The following is a 21013-nucleotide window of genomic DNA, read 5'->3' as shown; positions in this document are numbered from 1 at the left end:
GGTATAGCTAATGTGCCCGTCGGTGTCATTCTGGCCGAAAGCGAAGAGGAGTCAGCTGGAGCAAATCAGGTAGAAGGGTTCAGCCTTCCGGAAACCCCCACCAGGCAGGATGGTGCAGCCCAAAGCAGAGGCCAGATCCTGGGGGCTTCAAAGGGAGTAGGCAGAGGACAGAGGCGGGATGTCAGCATCAGCAATGACGTAACAATGGCAGTGAGCATTTCCTGAGCCCTGAGCATTGACTCTGCATCAGGCCTTGTACCTTAGCTCATTCATCCTCACAACCCCATGAAATAGAAGCCGTTACCCTTCCTGCTTTGCTCATGAGGAAACAAGTTCAGAGAGGCTAAGTGAGTTGCCCAAAGTCACATAGCTATCAAGGGGCAGACTTACACCCAGGGCCCTCGGACAGCCCTCTGTCACAAAACACGACGAGAGCATCGCTGTTGAATCTGTGACGGACTGGTCTCCCTCTCCTCTGGGTTTCAAGAGCCACCTCGAGTGGGGGCTGCCCGGTGCTGGAGGGTGATGGCAGCTCCCAGCAGGGAGGCCTGGTGTGCAGCGGACAAAGAGTTGGCCCCTCCGGAAGTTTCGTAGTCTGTTCAGCTGTTTGGACCAGACGGGGGATCTAGACTTTTCTGCATCCAGATGCAAATGCAAATCTAATTAAAACATCCAGCTGTTCCTTTCCACCCTTCTTGAGTTAGAAGTCGCCCAGATGTTTACACAGAGATGCACAGTAGACGCGCCGTGCCTGAGCTTACCTTTCTTGGGGTGTGTGAAATCCCCAGACTGTGGTACAGTTAATGCAGGGACTCCAGCACCCCCCCCCCCCGGGTATCTTCTGGGCTTTCCTGTCCCAAAGAGTCATCAAGGTGCTCCGTGTCAGGCTTGAAGGGGGCCATTCTTTCTTCTGCTTGGGCAAATCACTTGACTTTTTCAAAAATATTTAGATTTAAATATAGATATAGAAGCGTACACAAATCTTTAGTGTCAGCTTCATGAATTGTCTCAAAGGGGACATACTTGTGTGATCACTATCCAGGTGAAGAAATAACACCATTACTAGCACCCCGAAGGCCCCTTGTCCCTGCCCTGCTGACATACCTCCTCTTTCTCTCTACACCCCTTCCTGCCCAAAGGTAACCATTATCCCCGATTTTTTTTTCTTTTTAATTTTTTATTTAAATTGAATTAGCCAACATAGGGTACATCATTAGTTTCAGAGGTAGTCTTCAATAATTCATCAGTTGCCTATCACACCCAGTGCTCATCACATCACGTGCCCTCCTTAATGCCCGTCACCCAGGTGCCCCATCCCCCCACCCCCCTCCCCTATCCCCGATTTAATACCTCATGACTCTGCTGAGCCTCATTCCCCAGGCTCTAAATTGGCTTCTGCTGACCTGGCAGGTGTTGTGGGGCCGAATACAGTCTCTGAAAAGCACCTTGGGGATGTTATTATTGGTGGGCACACGAGCCATGTCAATACAGTGGGACACCTCCCAGAAGTGGATCAAATGCACTTTGTCACCCAAGAAGGGTGGCCAGAGGTTCATGCGACTTCTCTCGCTCTCCTCTTCAAAAAACTATAGGGATCCCTGAGAAAATGCCCTGCTGCCCTTTGCGAGGGTTTTGACTTGTGCATAGACTGATAACAGATGAGAAAAAGACTGGGTGCTACCGACATCCTGGATCTGATCGGTCGGATCATTGCTCACCCTTCCTGGTGCCATTGGGTAGCTCAGAGCAAGTGTGAGGCAGGGCTGGGACCTGGCTCCTTGCCCAGCAGGACCATGAGGGGTGGGCAGAGCCGTGGAGGGGGACTTATTGGCTTGGAGCTGAGAGGGAGCAGAGGGGAAACCTCTGGAAGTTCAGCAATGCTTCCAACAACTGGTGGTAGTTGATTTCATCCCACAAAAACCATCCTAATAACAGGGCTGGTGAGTGACACTGATTTTCATTACAAGGCTGGCAGGTGACAAAGGAAATGAAAGCAAGACGGCCCCGTGGGCTAGCAATACTGTCAGAGTCCTCCAGCCGGAGCCCCTTGCCTGAGCCTGTGTGAACGTGCTCCCGCAGTGTTGACTTGGAGCCTCAAGGCCCCAGACAGATGCAGAGCCAGAGTGGTCATTGCAAGCCCTCTGCTTAGGCAGTCAGGGCTGCAAGTTTGAGCCCCCGGGGGATCCATGGTGGGGCCCCACGCTGCACCCCAGCACTCACCCAGCTCCTTTGGCAGCCAGCCAGAGTGGGAGACGGGCCCAAGTGTGCAGACTTGCAAGTGGCAATTCCGTGCCTCTTAATGCCTGGCCTGCTGTTGACTTCACTGTCACATGGACTGCAGGGATTTCTCGATTTGCAGGGGGCAAAGGGGTGTTTGTATTAGAAATGAGCATGTCATCCTGCACGTTTCAACACGATTCTATTTTCTTTATTTGACATGTGATTGCTGGCGGGTCTTCAGAACGTCGGGTGTGATGGGGAGGATGATGATGATGGTGATGCGGTGTAAGCAAGCAGAGCTCGGGCATCTCAGGGCTTCAGGGCACAGGTATAACCTGCCTGGACCCAAATCTTGGTGCTGTTCCTTCTTGGTCACATCCCAACCACACAAACACCATGTCACGCACATAATACACATCGGTTTTCCAGTCGTGGGATTTCTTTGCATTCTCTCAAAACCTATGCCAATGTTTTTGAAACAGTATTTTTTTAATAGAATTGAAGTTGATCCTTTAATGTGAAACCCACAAATAAAAATATTAGCTTATGCCTCTCTAGCATCTCCTATTCTGGGCACTGTTCTAAGTGCTCTTCACATATTAATTCATTTGGGCTTCACAACACACCTATGAAGTTTGTATTATTCCTGTCCCCATTTTCCAGATGAGGAGACTGAGGTACAGAGAGGTTAGGTAACTTGCCTAAGATGCTGTGGCTGGCGAGTGGCAAGGTCGGCCCTGGAGTGTGTACTCTTAGTCAAAACACGACTACAAAATTGCTCCCCCAGTTCAGAATCAAGGTTAGAGAATGGCATGAACAGAGCTCCTACTTTCTTTGATTCACCTATTCATTCATCAGATGTATTGGGTGCCCACCACATACCAGGCACTGTTCTAGGCTCTGGAGATACATGTGCATACAAGGAAGTATAGGCTCCTGCCTCCTGGAGCTTGCATTCTAAACAATAAACAGCTAAATGAATAAATAAAGAAAGAAGACCATTTTGCATCATAATTTTTGCTGTGAAGAAGATAACACAGGATAATAAGACAGAGAGTGTCAGGGAGAGCGGTCCTTTAGATGGGCACACAGGGAAGCCCGCTCTGAGATCTGAGCAGTGGGAAGAAGCCAGCCTAGCCGAGGCCAAGGCCAGGGTGGAGCACTGCGGCCAGAGGAAGGAGATGTGAAGACGCAGATGAAACTGCAGGTATTGGAGGAGCAGGACGAAGGCCAGTGTGGCCGGCGCATGGCGAGGGGGCAGCAGGGCGCAGTGGGCCGTGGTCAAGAATGACATTTGGCCCTTAAATAACATGGGTTTGCACTGCGTGGGTCCACTCATACACAGATCTTTTTCTGTAAATACGGTACAATATTGTAATACAGAACAATGTATTTTCTCATGATTTTCTTTTATTTATTCAATTAATTAACATACAGTGTGTTATTAGTTTCAGAGGTAGAGTTTTTTTTTAATTGTTTTTTATTGTTATGTTAATCCCCATACATTACATCATTAGTTTTTGATGTAGTGTTCCATGATGCATTGTTTGTGCATAACACCCAGTGCTCCATGCAGAACGTGCCCTCCTCAATACCCATCACCAGGCTAACCCATCCTCCCACTGCCCTCCCCTCTAGAACCCTCAGTTTGTTTTTCAGAGTCCGTCGTCTCTCATGGTTCGTCTCCCCCTCAGAGGTAGAGTTTAGTGATTCATCAGTTGCATACAAGACCCACTGCTCATTCCATCACATGCCCTCCTTCATGCCCATCACCCAGTTACCCCATCCCCCTACCCCTTCCCCTCCAGCAACCCTCAGTTTGCTTTCTATGATTAAGAGTCTCTTATGGTTTGTCTCCCTCTCTGATTTCATCTTTTTAAATTTTTCCCTCCCTTCCTCTATGCTCCTCTGTTTTGTTTCTTATCCTTAGATTTTCTTAATAACATTTTCTTTTCTCTAGCTGACTTTATTGTAAGAATACAGTAGAGAATACATATAACATACAAAATAGGTGTTAATCGACTGTTTATTATCCGTAAGGCTTCTGGTCCACAGTGGGCTATTAGTCATTAAGTTTTGGGGGCAGTCACATGTTACGCATAGAGTTTCGACTGTGCGGGGGGCCAGTGCCCTACTCCTGCATCGTTCCAGGGTCAGCCTGTTCTGTTCATCAACTGGGAAATCTTTTTTTTTTTTAAAGATTTTATATATTTATTTGACAGAGAGAGAGAGACAGTGAGAGCAGGAACACAAGCAGGGGGAGTGGGAGAGGGAGAAGCAGGCTTCCCGCGGAGTAGGGAGCCCGATGCGGGGCTCGATCCCAGGACTCTGGGATCACGACCTGAGCCGAAGGCAGATGCTTAACGACTGAGCCACGCAGGTGCCCCAACTGGGAAGTCTTTACGCGTTCTTTTCTTGGGGTCCGTGCACACCCAAGGGTCTGAGGATAGCATTAAGACAGACCATAAACTCAGAAGGGACAAATTGACATCTATTTTTTTTCTAAACTTAAACTGAAATGTGTTACTTCCTTCCATTGTGGCTGTGGGCAACAACCCGTGGTGGTGTTTGCACCACACCTGTCCTGTTATCACTGGTGCTGTCAATATGGTGCTGCTCTTAGACCGACCTCTAGCTCTTCTATGCCCGGTAGTGCAAAAATGGAAAAATATTTTGACAACTGTCTTTCTGCGTCCTACAGTTATGCAATACAGCAAATGGCATAAACATCTGTAAACATTTCTAAAGAAGGGGTGAAGAGACCTCCCCAGAGTACGAAAAGGGTCCACGGTTGTAAAAAAGATTAAGAAGTCAATACAGAATAGAACAGCATAATCTGCTTTAGTTTCTCAAAAAGCCGCCTCTGGCTATAGTCGGGAGAGGGGATAGTAAGAGGCAGGACCACACCTGAGCTCCATTTACATAGGTTAGTACTTCTAATCCTCACAGCAACCATAAAAGGCATTATTTTGCCCATTTGAGAGAGGAGGAGACGGAAGCCCAGACTTGAGGTAATTTGCTTAGCTGGTGAAGGGCAGGGCTGGGATTTAAACATACATCTGTCTGACCCCAAAGGGCAAGAGGGTCCATGGCCCGTGAATGGGAGACCGTGACAAGAGGTGAAAGGTAAACAACATTTGCTTGGACCCCTGCACCCCACCACCTCACCGTGGCTGAATGGCCAACCTCTTCTTACTTTAAGCCTGGTTCTTTCCTGAAATCTGCCCACATAGGCCAGTAATGCAGCCCTGAGCCGAGCCAACTAAATATTTCATGGGGATTTTAATTTAACTCTAAAGAAATTCATCCAACCCTGAGAGTAGACTGTCACTTCGAGAAACAGCACTGGGGAGCACTTGGACCTACGAATGACATGGCCACTTCCCCGGGAATGGACCTCCGCTCCCCGAGCATGACCGAGGGTGGACTCGGCCCACAAATGTGGGCTTAGATTGGTTTGTGAAAGCCGTGATCAGAGCCTCCCTCTGAACAGGGAGAGGCCTTCTTTGGGGCCTGGGTACTGGCTGGGTTGGGGTGTGTGTGTGTGTGTGTGCGTGTGTGCGTGCATATGCGTGTGACAGGTAACTGCGTGCTATTCTCTATCCCCTCATCCTTGCTTCCATATCCTGGCGTGAAGGAAGGGAGGAGTGGTGGGGCTGGCATCCAGCGTCCCCAGTGGATGAGGACACTGTTTTGCAGGTGCCGTGTGAGCCCCAGAGCGAGTTTATCCTTGGCCCCAGTGCACAGCGGGCGGAGTGGGTGTCAGCCTGCCTCCCGCCGCAGGAGAGCAGATGTGCGCACTTCTCAGGCTTGTTATTAGGAAGGCCTAAATGATGAATTTTGCTGAGGCTCGAGCCAGGAGTGGGAGTGAGCTTCCCTGTCTCCTTCAGATCCTGCTGCCTCTCGGCCTGGTGACCTCCGTGAGTCATGGCAGGTTCCCTGGGCGTCTCGCTAGGCGGGGGCGGGGAGGGGGAGGGAGAAAGGCACCCAGCAGGTGAATCGATCCAAAGACAGGAAGTAAGCAGATAATCTAATTTGAAATGGGCTGAGCTGCAGATGTTAATCTGCTCACTGCGCAGCAGGAAAGGACTGAGGGCCAGCAAGAGTCTGGAAGGAGGTCCATGGAGCCAGTCCTGCCTCTTCTCGCTGGCCGCTGGGCCCAGCGTGGGCCTGTCCTAACCATCCCTGTGCTTTCCTGGGGGAGAATTAGAGCACCAGGCTGGTTCCTCTCCTGCGTGGGGCTCCAGGGCACTAGGCCTGGGGGGGGCGTCAGGGGGAAAGGGAGCCCTCTGGCCAGGGATGCGGGGTGTTGAGTCTTCTTTAGGCTGGAGGAGGAGGATTGCATGGATCATGACCTGAATCTGGTTCTACCATTCTGACTTGCTGATAAAATCCCTCCTACATACAGGTACGTGTCAGGCTTCAGCCTCATTCTGCGGTCAGCGAGAAGGCACTCGAGGGTAGGCCACGTTTGGTGGGTTGTCCTCCTGTGTCCCGCGATGTTGGCTGCGCTGGTTGTTCATTTAGGGACTTATTGGGTGCCCACTTTGGGAAATTCCCTGTGAACAGTGCAGCCATCAAAAGCAAAGGACATAGTCCTGAGACTACATGTGGGTCTGAAGCTAACTTTCTCCATGTCCTAGCTATGTGTACTCGAGCAAGTTATTAACCTCTCGGGGTCTCTGTTTCCTTGTAAAACACGTTGCCAATGGCAACGTTGAAATGGTATATACGTTAAGTATTTTAAAGACCTTGTCCCTGCTTCTTATAATCTGATGGGGAGTTAAGATGGGCACGTGAATGCCCACAACGACGGTAATAACAGGAAGGGCTAACATTTATGGAGAGTTATTCTGTGCCAGGCCTAGGCTTTGCATGGCTCGCTCATTTGATTCCCATAGAGACTCCGTGAAGGTGGGAACTGTTGTCACGCCCCCCTTTATGGAAGAAGAAACTGAGGCACGGAGAAGGTGAGTGCAGAGCTGACACCCAGCGAGTAAGTACAGAGTTGGAGTAGGAGCCCTGGGCCCCTGTTCTAATCCAAGGCAATATATGACACATGCCCCTTGAGTGTATAAGCAGTGTCTTATCGCCTTTGCTGATTGAGCAGAGGAAGGGCTTATTCCTGGGAAGGTGACAGACGTTCTTGCAGAGAAGGTAAACTGTGAATGGACTTTGAAGACTCGGTGTCGCAGGTTGGACGCTCTAGGTGGAGGACACAGCGTCCTTGGAGCTATTGCTGTAAGAAAGCGCAAGGTGTGTTTGAATTCAGCAGCAGGGGGCCCCAGGGGATGCTGGGAAGTGAGGCTGAAGTCCCAGGAGTTCACGAGGGCTGACAAGGGGAGTGAGGATCATGGATAATTGTTTAAGAGCGAGGACAGGTATAGTTGTCATGGTGCAAAAGTTAATATTTTTAGAAAAATGGGGCTGGTCCTTTCTTGTCCCTCTTTAGTGTTTTTTCTTCACTAGAGCCAATTGAATTGGTTGCAGGTTCAGGATACAGTCTCTGAAACCAAACTGCCCAGGTTTGAAACTGGTTCGGCCACTTACTTGCTGGGCAACCTTGGGCAAGTTCCTTAACCTCTCTGAGCCTCATGTTCCTGATCTGTAAAATGGGGGTAATAATAGTAACTTACCTCATAGGGATCTTGTGAGCGCTAAGTGAGATAACACACATAAAGTGCTCAGTCCGGTCCCTGACATGCAGGAAGGGCTATAGGTGTTAGCCATGGTAGTGTTACAGATCTTATCTTGTAGGCCATCCACTGTTTAAAATACTCAGGGCCACCCGATTACTCGCTAACCTGTTGCCTCTTCTGCCTGCCTCTTCAGCCTCATCTTACAGCATGCCCCCCAGCCCTATGTCCTCCAGCCACTCTGGCTTTCTTCCAGCCCCTAGAATGCACCAAGCTTCCTCCTGCCTCAGGGCCTTGGCACATGCTGTCCCTTCCACTGGGAGCGCTCACCCCAGGCCTTGTCACAGGTAATTCCTGTTCAGGCAATTGCATTTCATCTTGGGAAAACCCCCATGGACCTCCCACGGACCTTCTGGACTCTGTCAACCCTCTGTTCTACCTTCTTACGGTGCCTTCTATGACTGCTTTATAAAACCTATTACAGCCGTAATTTTACAAACATTTTCTCTGACAGTCTAATGACTGTCCACCTCCCCACCGGACACTAAGCCCTCTGCCGTCAGGGACCATGCCTGTATCTCAGCACCTGGCCCACTGCCTGGGGCAGGGTGGAGAGTCAGTAAAGAGGGGTGAGGGAATGCTGAGCATCGCAGAGGAAGAGGGCACATTGAGTTCCGTGCACTGTCTCTGCCTACCCCGAGAGCCCACACCCAAGTGGGGGGATCCCAGGACACAGCATTTACCAGGAGCCCGATGAGCTCAGTGGCCCCATGTCATCCTCAGCCAGAGCCTCATGTGCGTTATCCCTCCCTGGCAAGCCGGGCTTGGTGGACTCGGAGCTCCTTCCTATCCGGGCATTTACACGGTATGGCAGCTTCCGTTCTCACAGCCTTAGGCTGGCCTTGCTTGGAATTCCATAAGCCTTCTCAATATATGGGGGATCTCCAGAGACAATTACCTTGGAATGAAGGTTTCCAGGAATGCTCAGTACAACCTTATTCTGTGTAGCATTTTCTCATTCCATCTGTAGCCTCCCAGAGCTTTCCAGAGTTAAGTAACACAATTACAGAGTTAAATGACAGCAAAGAATGTGAGGCACCGTGGGGCCTGAGCAGCAGGTGATATAAAGTGTGTGCAGGCCGGGGAGCAGTCGGCTTCCCCAGGGGGCAGGAGGCTGGGGACGTGGGGGCTGGGGGGGCGGGCTGTAAAAAAAGCCAGAGAGAAAAGATCTGGAAGCTGATCATAGATAGCACAGTAGATCCGAGAAGTCAATGGAAGCTGGGGAGGTCATTTAATCTGTCCCCAGAGGAGCATCACATAACAAAAAAGAGACTGTGGGAAATGACTGGGTTTGGTCTCCAAGTTGGGTGTCAGTTTTTTCCTTGAGTTTTCTAAGCAGTGGGACAGGATGAGGCCTAAGAGGATCCTTGTATGAATCTTCAGAGACAGGCAGTCACACCAGTGTTAACACAGCTCCGTGCCTGTCCCTGGGTCACCCGGGAAAGACCACCAGGGGCCAAGTGTCTGGGGCCTCTGTCATACATGGAGCTAGAACAGGCCTGGCTGCCCTCCCGACGTTCCTGCTCAGCATGGGTTAGGATACTGTCTCCAGAGGCCCTTGTTGAGATTAGCCTCCTCACGGCAAACATGCACTGGGTACTTACTTTGAACCGGGCCCCATGCTCGGCGTGTACAAGCATCATCTCATTCAGTTGCTCAGCAATTCTAGGAGGTAGGTCCTATTATTATCCCCACTTTATATATGAGCAAACTGAGGCTCAGGGAGGTGAAGTGACTCGCCTAAAGTACACAGCAAGTCCAGAGAGGTCCATCCCACCCTGAAGGCTGAGCCTCAGCCACCCATTCTGCTGCCTCCACAGCTGCCCCCAGGCCTGCCAGAGCTCCGCAGGGTGTTCGGGTTAGAAGACTCTTCCACATCCATCCATCACCCCCCCTTGACTCTCCCAGGATGGTCATGGGCAGGCATTGCCCACACCGTCTAGCCCAGTAAAATGAGTCCCAGAGAGGCTGAGTTGCTATGGGCATGTGGTCTTCTGCCCTGTCCCATCCTCTCCTTAGCTTGGCTCTGTGGAAGGGAGGGGCTGCCAGGCAGGGCAGGGGGGAGGCTGGGCTGAGGCCCCTGGCGGTCAGTCCGTGCTGCTGGGGCCCTGCTGAGGGGAAGGGAGAGCATTTTGCCCGAAAGGGGGCAGCAGCTCTCTAAAAGAGGAGGAGGACACTGGAGAGTGCTTTGTTCCCTGCAGCGGGTCCAGGAGCCAGTGCGGCCATCCCGGGGGGTAGCGGGGTCCTCAGGGAGGCGCCTGGTGGGAGCAACAGGCTCAGGCGGATGCAGACCGGAGCGCTGCTGTGAATTTGCTGCCGTCTTCCCAGCCAGGGCCCCAGCGCCCAGGAGAAGCGCAGCAGCAGCCACGCGGAGCCTCCAGGCTTTGATAGGAATGGTGCCAGTTGCATGACCCCTATTAAACTCCATGAGGCAAAGGATAGTCTGTTTTGGAAGTCACCTCCAGGCTGCTCCAGCCTGCTCTCCCCTTGTAAATTCCACAAACATCCAGGAGATAAAAGAGGGGGATCTCTCAGAGGCAGAACATGAAGCTCTTCAAAGAACACTTTCAATCGAAAACAGGGAGGAGAGAGGTCTTTCTCTCGGAGGGAATGTATTTATATGCCCCTGTGCATGCACGCGCATGCACTCACACACACGCACTCCAAGACTAGGAACACCATAATGTATACAAAACTTTCTGCCAGTTCTCTTTTTTTTTTTTTTTTTTAATTTTTTTATTGTTAATCCCCATACATTACATCATTAGTTTTAGATATAGTGTTCCATGATTCATTGTTTGTGCATAACACCCAGTGCCCCATGCAGAACGTGCCCTCCTCAATACCCATCACCAGGCTAACCCATCCTCCCAACCCCCTCCCCTCTAGAACCCTCAGTTTGTTTTTCAGAGTCCATCGTCTCTCATGGTTCTTCTCCCCCTCCGATTTCCCCCCCTTCATTCTTCCCCTCCTGCTACATTCTTCTTCTTCTTTTTTTCTTTCTTAACATCTATTGCATTATTTGTTTCAGAGGTACAGATCTGAGATTCAACAGTCTTGCACAATTCACAGCGCTTACCAGAACACATACCCTCCCCAGTGTCCATCACCCAGTCACCCCATCCCTCCCACCCCACCCCCCACTCCAGCAACCCTCAGTTTGTTTCCTGAGATTAAGAATTCCTCATATCAGTGAGGTCATATGATACATGTCTTTCTCTGTTTGACTTATTTCGCTCAGCATAATACCCTCCAGTTCCATCCACGTCGTTGCAAATGGCAAGACCTTATTCCTTTTGATGGCTGCATAATATTCCATTGTATATATATACCACATCTTCTTTATCCATTCATCTGTTGATGGACATCTTGGCTCTTTCCACAGTTTGGCTATTGTGGACATTGCTGCTATAAACATTGGGGTGCATGTAGCCTTTCGGGTCCCTACTTTTATATCTTTGGGGTAAATACCCAGTAGTGCAATTGCTGGATCGTATGGTAGCTCTATTTTCAACTTTTTGAGGAACCTCCATACTGTTTTCCAGAGTGGCTGCACCAGCTTGCATTCCCACCAACAGTGTAGGAGGGTTCCCCTTTCTCCGCATCCCCGCCAACATCTGTCATTTCCTGACTTGTTAATTTTAGCCATTCTGACTGGTGTGAGGTGGTATCTCACTGAGGTTTTGATTTGGATTTCCCTGATGCCGAGCGATATTGAACACTTTTTCATGTGTCTGTTGGCCATTTGGATGTCTTCTTTGGAAAAATGTCTGTTCATGTCTTCTGCCCATTTCTTGATTGGATTCTTTGTTCTTTTGGTGTTGAGTTTGATGAGTTCTTTATAGATTTTGGATACTAGCCCTTTATCTGATATGTCATTTGCAAATATCTTCTCCCATTGTGTCAGTTGTCTTTTGGTTTTGTTGACTGTTTCCTTTGCTTTGCAAAAGCTTTTTATCTTTTTTTTTTTTTAATTTTTTTTATTGTTATGTTAATCCCCATACATTACATCATTAGTTTTAGATATAGTGTTCCATGATTCATTGTTTGTGCATAACACCCAGTGCTCCATGCAGAACGTGCCCTCCTCAATACCCATCACCAGGCTAACCCATCCTCCCAACCCCCTCCCCTCTAGAACCCTCAGTTTGTTTTTCAGAGTCCATCGTCTCTCATGGTTCTTCTCCCCCTCCGATTTCCCCCCCTTCATTCTTCCCCTCCTGCTACATTCTTCTTCTTCTTTTTTTCTTTCTTAACATCTATTGCATTATTTGTTTCAGAGGTACAGATCTGAGATTCAACAGTCTTGCACAATTCACAGCGCTTACCAGAACACATACCCTCCCCAGTGTCCATCACCCAGTCACCCCATCCCTCCCACCCCACCCCCCACTCCAGCAACCCTCAGTTTGTTTCCTGAGATTAAGAATTCCTCATATCAGTGAGGTCATATGATACATGTCTTTCTCTGTTTGACTTATTTCGCTCAGCATAATACCCTCCAGTTCCATCCACGTCGTTGCAAATGGCAAGACCTTATTCCTTTTGATGGCTGCATAATATTCCATTGTATATATATACCACATCTTCTTTATCCATTCATCTGTTGATGGACATCTTGGCTCTTTCCACAGTTTGGCTATTGTGGACATTGCTGCTATAAACATCGGGGTGCACGTAGCCTTTCGGGTCCCTACTTTTGTATCTTTGGGGTAAATACCCAGTAGTGCAATTGCTGGATCGTATGGTAGCTCTATTTTCAACTTTTTGAGGAACCTCCATACTGTTTTCCAGAGTGGCTGCACCAGCTTGCATTCCCACCAACAGTGTAGGAGGGTTCCCCTTTCTCCGCATCCCCGCCAACATCTGTCATTTCCTGACTTGTTAATTTTAGCCATTCTGACTGGTGTGAGGTGGTATCTCATTGAGGTTTTGATTTGGATTTCCCTGATGCCGAGTGATATTGAACACTTTTTCATGTGTCTGTTGGCCATTTGGATGTCTTCTTTGGAAAAATGTCTGTTCATGTCTTCTGCCCATTTCTTGATTGGATTATTTGTTCTTTGGGTGTTGAGTTTGATGAGTTCTTTATAGATTTTGGATACTAGCCCTTTATCTGATATGTCATTTGCAAATATCTTCTCCCATTCTGTCAGTTGTCTTTTGGTTTTGTTGACTGTTTCCTTTGCTTTGCAAAAGCTTTTTATCTTGATGAAGTCCCAATAGTTCATTTTTGCCCTTGCTTCCCTTGCCTTTGGCGATGTTTCTAGGAAGAAGTTGCTGCGGCTGAGGTCGAAGAGGTTGCTGCCTGTGTTCTCCTTTAGGATTTTGATGGACTCCTGTCTCACATTGAGGTCTTTCAACCATTTGGAGTCTATTTTTGTGTGTGGTGTAAGGAAATGGTCCAGTTTCATTCTTCTGCATGTGGCTGTCCAATTTTCCCAACACCATTTGTTGAAGAGACTGTCTTTTTTCCATTGGACATTCTTTCCTGCTTTGTCAAAGATTAGTTGACCATAGAGTTGAGGGTCCATTTCTGGGCTCTCTAGTCTATTCCATTGATCTATGTGTCTGTTTTTGTGCCAGTACCATACTGTCTTGATGATGACAGCTTTGTAGTAGAGCTGGAAGTCTGGAATTGTGATGCCGCCAGCTTTGCTTTTCTTTTTCAACATTCCTCTGGCTATTCGGGGTCTTTTCTGGTTCCATACAAATTTTAGGATTATTTGTTCCATTTCTTTGAAGAAAGTGAATGGTATTTTGATGGGGATTGCATTGAATGTGTAGATTGCTCTAGGTAGGATTGACATCTTCACAATATTTGTTCTTCCAATCCATGAGCATGGAACGTTTTTCCATTTCTTTGTGTCTTCCTCAATTTCTTTCATGAGTATTTTATAGTTTTCTGAGTACAGATCCTTTGCCTCTTTGGTTAGATTTATTCCTAGGTATCTTATGGTTTTGGGTGCAATTGTAAATGGGATCGACTCCTTAATTTCTCTTTCTTCTGACTTGTTGTTGGTGTATAGGAATGCCACTGACTTCTGTGCATTGATTTTATATCCTGCCACTTGACTGAATTCCTGTATGAGTTCTAGCAGTTTTGGGGTGGAGTCTTTGGGATTTTCCACATAAAGTATCATATCATCTGCAAAGAGTGAGAGTTTGACTTCTTCTTTGCCAATTTGGATGCCTTTGATTTCTTTTTGTTGTCTGATTGCTGTGGCTAGGACTTCCAATACTATGTTGAATAGCAGTGGTGATAGTGGACATCCCTGCCGCGTTCCTGACCTTAGGGGGAAAGCTCTCAGTTTTTCCCCATTGAGAAGGATATTCGCTGTAGGTTTTTCATAGATGGCTTTTATGATATTGAGGTATGTACCCTCTATCCCTATACTCTGAAGAGTTTTGATCAAGAAAGGATGCTGTACTTTGTCAAATGCTTTTTCTGCATCTATTGAGAGGATCATATGATTCTTGTTCTTTCTTTTGTTAATGTATTGTATCACGTTGATTGATTTGCGGATGTTGAACCAACCTTGCAGCCCAGGGATAAATCCCACTTGGTCATGGTGAATAATCCTTTTAATGTACTGTTGGATCCTATTGGCTAGTATTTTGGTGAGAATTTTTGCATCCATGTTCATCAGGGATATTGGTCTGTAATTCTCCTTTTTGATGGGGTCTTTGTCTGGTTTTGGGATCAAGGTAATGCTGGCCTCATAAAATGAGTTTGGAAGTTTTCCTTCCATTTCTATTTTTTGGAACAGTTTCAGAAGGATAGGTATTAATTCTTCTTGAAATGTTTGGTAGAATTCCCCTGGGAAGCCATCTGGCCCTGGGCTTTTGTGTTTTGGGAGATTTTTGATGACTGCTTCTATTTCCTTAGTGGTTATAGGTCTGTTCAAGTTTTCTATTTCTTCCTGGTTCAGTTTTGGTAGTTGATACATCTCTAGGAATGCATCCATTACTTCCAGGTTATCTAATTTGCTGGCATAGAGTTGCTCATAATATGTTCTTATAATTGTTTGTATTTCTTTGGTGTTGGTTGTGATTTCTCCTCTTTCATTCATGATTTTGTTGATTTGGGTCATTTCTCTTTTCTTTTTGATAAGTCTGGCCAGGGGCTTATCAATCTTGTTAATTCTTTCAAAGAACCAGCTCCTAGTTTCGTTGATCTGTTCTACTGTTCTTTTGGTTTCTATTTCATTGATTTCTCTGCCAGTTCTCTTTTATCAGCCCTCCTTCTCTTCCTCTGGCTCTGGGGGATCCACACCTTTTCTGGTTTCCCAGCCCATGGAGTTACACTCCCAGACCTGCTATCCAGATGGTGGTGTACCTTCCTGACCTTTCTAGATTTCTTTCCCTAAAATGTCCCCACCTGGGGTCCCTCTCAGCTGCTGTTCTTTGCTGACTAGTCTGAGAGTTTCTTCCTCAGAGCTCATTCTCCTCATCTGCTCCAGAGCATTTGATTCTGCGGACCACCATCATCTTCTTGAGCGAAATAGGGGCCAGTGAAAGTAAGGTCTACCTGTTCGAGCCAAGCGAAATGAAAGTGCGGGGTTTGGGAGCTGGAGAAGAGAGTTTAGAGGGCATTTAGTTACGCCCTTTCATTTTACAGGGGATGAAACTTCAGCCCAGAAAATGGAATAACTCGCCGACGGTCACAGTGAGTTTGTGGCCTGGCTGCAACCAGAGCCCGGGCTTCTGATGTCCTGGCTACTGCTCTTTCTGCCAGAGAGCAGCCCTCCTGTCCCGAGCGGCCAAAGACGCAGAAGGGCTGGGTCGGACTGGAAGCCTGCCCACCCCTCCCACCTTCCCCTACACTGACAGTAGCTAGCATTCTACACTCCCAGCCCCCTTTGCTTGTTAGTTTGGTTTCGTGGCATATTATCTCCTCATCTAAGACTGCTTTGTAGCATAATGTCTTTTTAACTAAGGTGAAATAAAATGAATGTGCGTCTTTTGGAATAACCCGATCCCGAGAGGTTGTTGCTGATAACTTTGGGGTATATTGAAGCCAAGGTAGATAATTACTATTCTATACTGAGTTGATTAAATAGGAAAAAAAAAAAAAACACCACCACAAAACCTCCATGGTGTCTTTTAGCTTGCCACTGCTTTTTTCCATCCCACACCTCCTTCCCTGCCTCCCCTGCCCCCAACTTACTCTTGACGGGGGTGCAAAAGGAAGAGGGAGTCAGCAGTGTCCACATGAGGTGGTTATTCTGTTTGGCCCAGTTTGGGAAGTGTTTCTCTGTGAGTAGACAGGGATGCCCTGTCCGAGCCTGGGGCACACACTCTCCCTGGGTATGCGGTCATTCTGCATGCATCCGGGAAAGGGCCGTCCTGGGACACTGTCCGTTTCCAGCATTCTCTCCATATGGAATGGTTTTACCATAACGTCATTGTTGGCCAACTTTTATAAACTTGTGAACGGATTTCCAGATTCCAATCCAAAGTTTGCCCTTTTGGGGGGAAAGCTGTGGGTGAGGTAAAGAACCTTGGGGGCAGAGTTGTTGAGTTCAGTTAATTTGGGAGGGTGGGATATGTGTTTTTAAATAACCGGAGAGGGACGCCTGGGTGGCTCAGTCGTTAAGCGTCTGCCTTCGGCTCAGGTCGTGATCCCAGGGTCCTGGGATCGAGCCCCGCATCGGACTCCCTGCTCTGCAGGAAGCCTGCTTCTCCTCTCCCACTCTCCCTGCTTTTGTTCCCTCTCTCACTGTGTCTCTGTCAAATAAATAAATAAAATCTTTAAAAAAATGAATAAATAAATAAATAAATAACCAGAGAAAGGAATGGGAGTTGTGTTTACCTTTGCCCATTTCATCTATTTTGGTTTTCGTCCTCTTTTCTTCAATTCCTTCAATCCAACCCAGCTGACTCTCGTCTCGTCCTCCCAAGGTTCATGCAGGGCTTGGCTGCCGACTGGCTGGAAACCCGCACACATGGGACCGGCACTGCGCCTGCTGGGTCTTTGTGCCGGCTTGATTTCTCTTCTTCTACACCTGTGCTCTCGAGCGAGCGGAACTGCAGTCAGAGCTACTGTCACGGAGGGGCCGAGGTTCTGAAAGGCCCAAGCAGCCCTCCAAAGAGTCCCCCAAATGAAAGCATTAACAATCTTCTAATCAAACTTCATTTATTAATCTCAAGGGTTGATTCACTTGATAGCAGCAATCAGCGCTCTCTTGGAGAAATACAGAAAGAGCACAATGAGGCATTCACGTTTTTCGTTTTTCATTAAAAAGCTCTTACATCGGCACCCTCATTTCTTTTCTTTGAGCCTGGCCTCCCTTTATAAGGCCCTAGGTTCATTAACCTATGCCAGATCACGTGGCTGCTCCCTCAGACGGAACGCGATCGGGAGCAGAGGCTCAAGGTTGAGATGCAGGAGAGACTGACCTTTGCCAATAGATTTATCCCTCTTGTACACACATCGCAAATTCCCTTGTGTGCAGAATGAGGGCCAGCGTTTCTCTCTCTCTATTTTCTTTGTAGTGATTTAGGTAGACTCGTGTACGTGTGTGTGTATGTGCGTGTGCTCGTTCAGAACTGCCTGGCCTATTTGCAAACTGTTGGATGCTTCACTTTTCCTCCTTTCTAGAACTCTTCCTCTCTTCCATCAGCTGCTCCACCAGAATCAGAAGAAGGAGTTAAGCTGAAATGGAAACCCGTGGGGGCCAGTCTGAGATACACGCCTAGGTTATAAAACATGGTTCTTCAATATTAGTGGAAGTCGGAATCAGCTGGGCAGCTTGTTACCAATACAGATGCCCATGTCCTGCCCACAGTATGATCCAGGGGGTCTGGGATGTGACTCAGGAATTCGCATTTTAATCAGCCCCCCAGGTGATTCTGATGCAGGTGGTCAGAGACGGGATGTTGAGAATCCCTGTTAGAGAATTACCGGGCAGGGTCCTAGCACTGTCTTCACCTCACATCCTTGGTTTAAGGACAAAGTCAAGGACGCTAGGGATGTGAAGTGATTGGCCTAGGTTAGGGGGTTGGTGAGGGACCAGAACAACACGCCGGTTCTGGGCTTTTCCCCTTTGCACCATGCACAGGGGAGCGGACCAATAGGAAGTGAGTTTGCTTTGCCAGGGGAGGGGTTTAAATTAGGGACAAGGAAGAACTGTCTGGCAAAGAGGAGTACTGAGGAATTCAATAGTATCTCCTTCCCAGAAGGCTTTAATTCAGACTCTCATCAGATGTGGCCATCTGCGGTGTCATGAGGGGGCCGAGAGCAGGGAAGGCAACGTCTTCCGAACAAATTCTGATGACTTTTGCATGGAGGGCCAGAGACCCTTCTTTTACTTCTTTGGCACCTGAATTGTAACCTTGGCAGCAGCTTTAAGTGTCCTGGGGTCCGGGAGGCCCGAGGTCCAGTCCCGGCTCTGACGAGGACAAGCTCTGCACCGTGGGGCCACCTGCTCAGTTCCTTGGTGGTGTTAGCTTGTTTCTCACTTCTGTGGTGGCATCCGTTTTCTCTTCCTCTCTAACTGCCCCCCACCGAGGCTCCTCTTCAACCTCGCACTTCCGTCAAGTTCTGCAGACTGAGCAAATTAAGAAGTTGAATTTAAAAACTATTTACTGTTGAGAATCCAGCAGCCTGTGTGCCGGTTTTCCCTCCCCTCGGGCATTCTGAGACTGTCTCTGGATAGTCCTCTGTTGTTTATACTTACTGATGTATTTAGAGGCGTCTGGCTGCAAAAGTGCCTGAGTTCCAGCTTCAACACCCATGTCCTTTTGTGAATGATATTCGGGTCGGAGATGGATCAGGACTACCCAGAGTCACTCCCCACGCAGAGAAGCCGGACCAGAGTGACATCTTCCCAGTGGTGACGACCTCTGGCCACAAGTCCCTGTCCCTGCATCTCACCTGGCCACCCCACTGATGGGCTCTCTCTGTCCCTTCCAGAAAGCGGACCTGGCCGTGGCGGGCCTCACCATTACTGCGGAGCGGGAGAAGGTGATAGATTTCTCCAAGCCATTCATGACTCTGGGAATTAGCATTCTTTACCGAGTTCATATGGTAAGAGACTTATTTTATAAGCATTTATGTCATTAAAGCTATTTGCATGCAAACACTGAGTTATATGGTAATAATGAATGACTCACGGAAATATTTAGATTTCAAGACTTAAATGCAAATGAGCTGGGCTATTTTTTCCCCCATCAGCTGCGCGGACTTACAAACAGGAAGAATGGAAAAGTCACACTTGTGGGCTTTCCAGTAAAATTTGCTTCTGCCTCACTGACTAGGGATGGCCGAGAGTGATCTCTTCACCCTGGGTGCATACAGTGTCGGGGAGTGGCCCTGTTGGTCACTCTGTTTCCTCCTAGGGACAAGGTCCCCAGTCCAGATGAGTCACCCCAGCATTTTCAAGGGCTTTGCAGATTCCCAGGTGCACCTCTGTTCACTCCGAGCATTGCGTCTGGTGAAGGAATGCAGACTCCTTCCTCTCTGGGTTCGTCATACTGGTGAATAAATAATGTCACTTATATCTGGCCTGTCCACTTTTCTGCATCCTTCAAAAAGAGAGAGAGAGAAAGAGACTTCTCTGGTTAGGTTGCCTAGAGTGAGTGTCTAAATGAGTTTGTGAAGGCACACCAATGGGCATAAGGACGGACCTGACAGAGGACACTGGCTGGTGGGGGATGTGGGGAGCATCAGGAGAGTAATGCTGGCTGAGCCTCATCCACAAAGAGGATAATAGTTATGTTGTCAGCACATAGTTGACTGAACCAGAAGAACCCTCTTCTCATCCTTTTATCCAAACTGGCTCTAAGTGCATAGCTATTATATGGATTTCCCCAATACTCAAGTCATTCTCGGTGTCCAAGGTCACGCTAACATAGTAGATTCCAGGGTGTTACCTGGCACCACAAGGCTGCCCAACAGGGAAGGAATCAAGCGCTCATCCCACGTGCCTGCTGAAGAAGTGACCCCTTCTCAGGCCCCAAATCCCAGCCCTAGGGAAAGGGGATTGTCTGTATTCGCTATCCCAGCCTGGGCTCACATAGCGGGAGCTGCTAGGGCATCAAGAACCGCAGCCCATTTCTGTAAGAGGGCAGGTCCCCTTGTCACAGAGCCCGTTCGAGCAGCTTAGAGGAGCGTTGTCCTGTGCTGGACCTCAGCATCCATCATGATCCCTGCCTGGCTTAGAAAAGGAGGCCACATCATCTAGAAGAAGAGGCAGCATTGAAATCCCAAGCTCCCCAGGCTAAGACAGAAAGCAATCTGATGATTTGGTCATTGTAGACGCTGTCATTGATGTGTCTGTCTTGTGAATTAAGGGTGATAGTCTTTTTCACGATGATGAAAGCTCCCATTCATTGAGCACCTCCATGTGCCAGATGCTCTCTCGGGCACCTGTGAGGATGTAGACTATTGTTATGGGTTGAATTGTGTCCCCTCAAAAGACATGTTGAAGTCCTAAAAGCCCCAGGACCTGTGAATGTGACCTAATTTGGAAATAGGGTCTTTGCAGGTATAATCAAGTTAAGATGAGGTCACACTGGATTCGGGCGGGTCCTAATCCAAGGAGGGGGTCTTTATAAAAAAAGGGAAATGTGGACACATGGTAGAAGACCATGTGAATTTGGAGACAGAGTAGAATGATGTCTCTACAAGCCAAGAAACGCCAAGGATTGCCAGCAACCACCAGAAGCTAAACACCAGAAATGACAAGGAGGGATCTTCCCCAAAGCCTTCAGGGGCAGCATGGCCCTGCTGATGCCTCAATGTTGAACTCCTCACTTCCAAACTATGGGACAATACATTTCTGTTGTTTTAAGCCACCCAGTTAGTGGTACTTTGTTACAGCAGCCCCAGGACACCGGTACACTTTTGTTGTTCTTATAAGTAGGTGAAAGAGCAGAGTTCAAACCCAGGAATGCTGTGCCTCGAGCATGTGTTCTCTCTGGGACACCAGGCGCTCCCCCTCATTTGCATGATCTTTGAGTAACTTGTCCTGGAAAGCATTCTTGTTGTACCTTTTCTCATCTGGTCCTTAGGACTGCTCTTTGAGAAGGAGGAAGGTATTAGAATTCCAACTTGACAGTAAGGAAACTAAAGTCACACTTGGAACTGACAC

The 21013-nt window shown here is 48.2% G+C and overlaps 1 protein-coding gene across 4 annotated transcripts in view; it reads left to right on the top strand.

Moving 5' to 3' along the window:
- GRIK4 (glutamate ionotropic receptor kainate type subunit 4) overlaps nt 1-21013 on the top strand; it is a 416727-nt gene that overhangs the window by 356229 nt on the left and 39485 nt on the right. For all 4 annotated transcript variants that reach the window (XM_078058853.1, XM_078058852.1, XM_078058851.1 and 1 more), the window contains one exon: nt 18835-18948. In XM_078058853.1, the coding sequence (XP_077914979.1) occupies nt 18835-18948 (114 nt within the window). The remainder of the gene's footprint in view (nt 1-18834; nt 18949-21013) is intronic.

The sequence above is a fragment of the Halichoerus grypus genome, chromosome 11 (genome assembly GCF_964656455.1).
Source record: "Halichoerus grypus chromosome 11, mHalGry1.hap1.1, whole genome shotgun sequence".
Lineage (NCBI taxonomy): Eukaryota > Metazoa > Chordata > Mammalia > Carnivora > Phocidae > Halichoerus > Halichoerus grypus.
Note: the sequence above shows the minus strand (reverse complement) of the source record. Positions and strands in the feature narration are given on the sequence as shown.